A 687-nucleotide genomic window follows, 5' to 3' on the forward strand; every position below is an offset into this window, starting at 1 on the left:
AATTGCAGACCAAAAGGCACAAACCTATGTAATTGACCACTGGTGCAAGGTTCAGCATCAAAATCTTCACTTGTTAACAGTTTCCTTAAGCAGTGATTTGTGCACTCCTCTTTTAGAAGAGCTTTCTTGAGTTTTGAAGTTGCCCTCCACAGCTTATTCCATTACAAATGGGTCAAAAGTTATATATGATAGATGTAATGATCAGCGTGATTACCTAGAACTGATATGAAGTTATTTTCTAGGTTTTGGATTTCTTCAATAGTCGCATGGATATGCAGCGGACAAATGGTGGATGGTCTGTGGATGATGTCCTCCAAGTCATTATCATGAATTGCAGGTCATGGCGTGGTGAGGGGATGAAGGTAATGTTCCTGGTTTGGAGGGGAAAAAAATGTTGGCCTTGTTGCTTTTGTATGATTCACACTACTATTTGACACTGAGAAAACTGGCATAGCAGATGTTCACTCAATTGCGTTTCACTTACGAGCAAGAAAGTCATCCTGAGGAGTTCTTTATTCCCTATGTATGGCGGTTAGTTTTGTCCCACAGGTAACTTCTGATGAATTCTCACCCGGCTATAAAGGTTTAAAAACTTGCTTCTGCGCTATTTAAATCAAAGCATTTGGAAATGGCCCTCTCAGAAAGTATAGTGGTGTAGGATGTCTGTTACTCCTACTTGGCTGATTA

General features: G+C 40.2%; 1 protein-coding gene across 4 annotated transcripts in view; it reads left to right on the forward strand.

Annotated features, from left to right (window-relative positions):
• The window catches only part of LOC109848357 (dymeclin), a 15,822-nt gene that overhangs the window by 13,433 nt on the left and 1,702 nt on the right, over positions 1–687 (forward strand). For all 4 annotated transcript variants that reach the window (XM_020417809.1, XM_020417811.1, XM_020417810.1 and 1 more), the window contains exons 15-16: positions 243–362; positions 458–549. In XM_020417809.1, coding sequence (XP_020273398.1) covers positions 243–362; positions 458–549 — 212 coding nt within the window. The remainder of the gene's footprint in view (positions 1–242; positions 363–457; positions 550–687) is intronic.

The sequence above is a fragment of the Asparagus officinalis genome, chromosome 7 (assembly GCF_001876935.1).
Source record: "Asparagus officinalis chromosome 7, Aspof.V1, whole genome shotgun sequence".
Taxonomy (NCBI): domain Eukaryota; kingdom Viridiplantae; phylum Streptophyta; class Magnoliopsida; order Asparagales; family Asparagaceae; genus Asparagus; species Asparagus officinalis.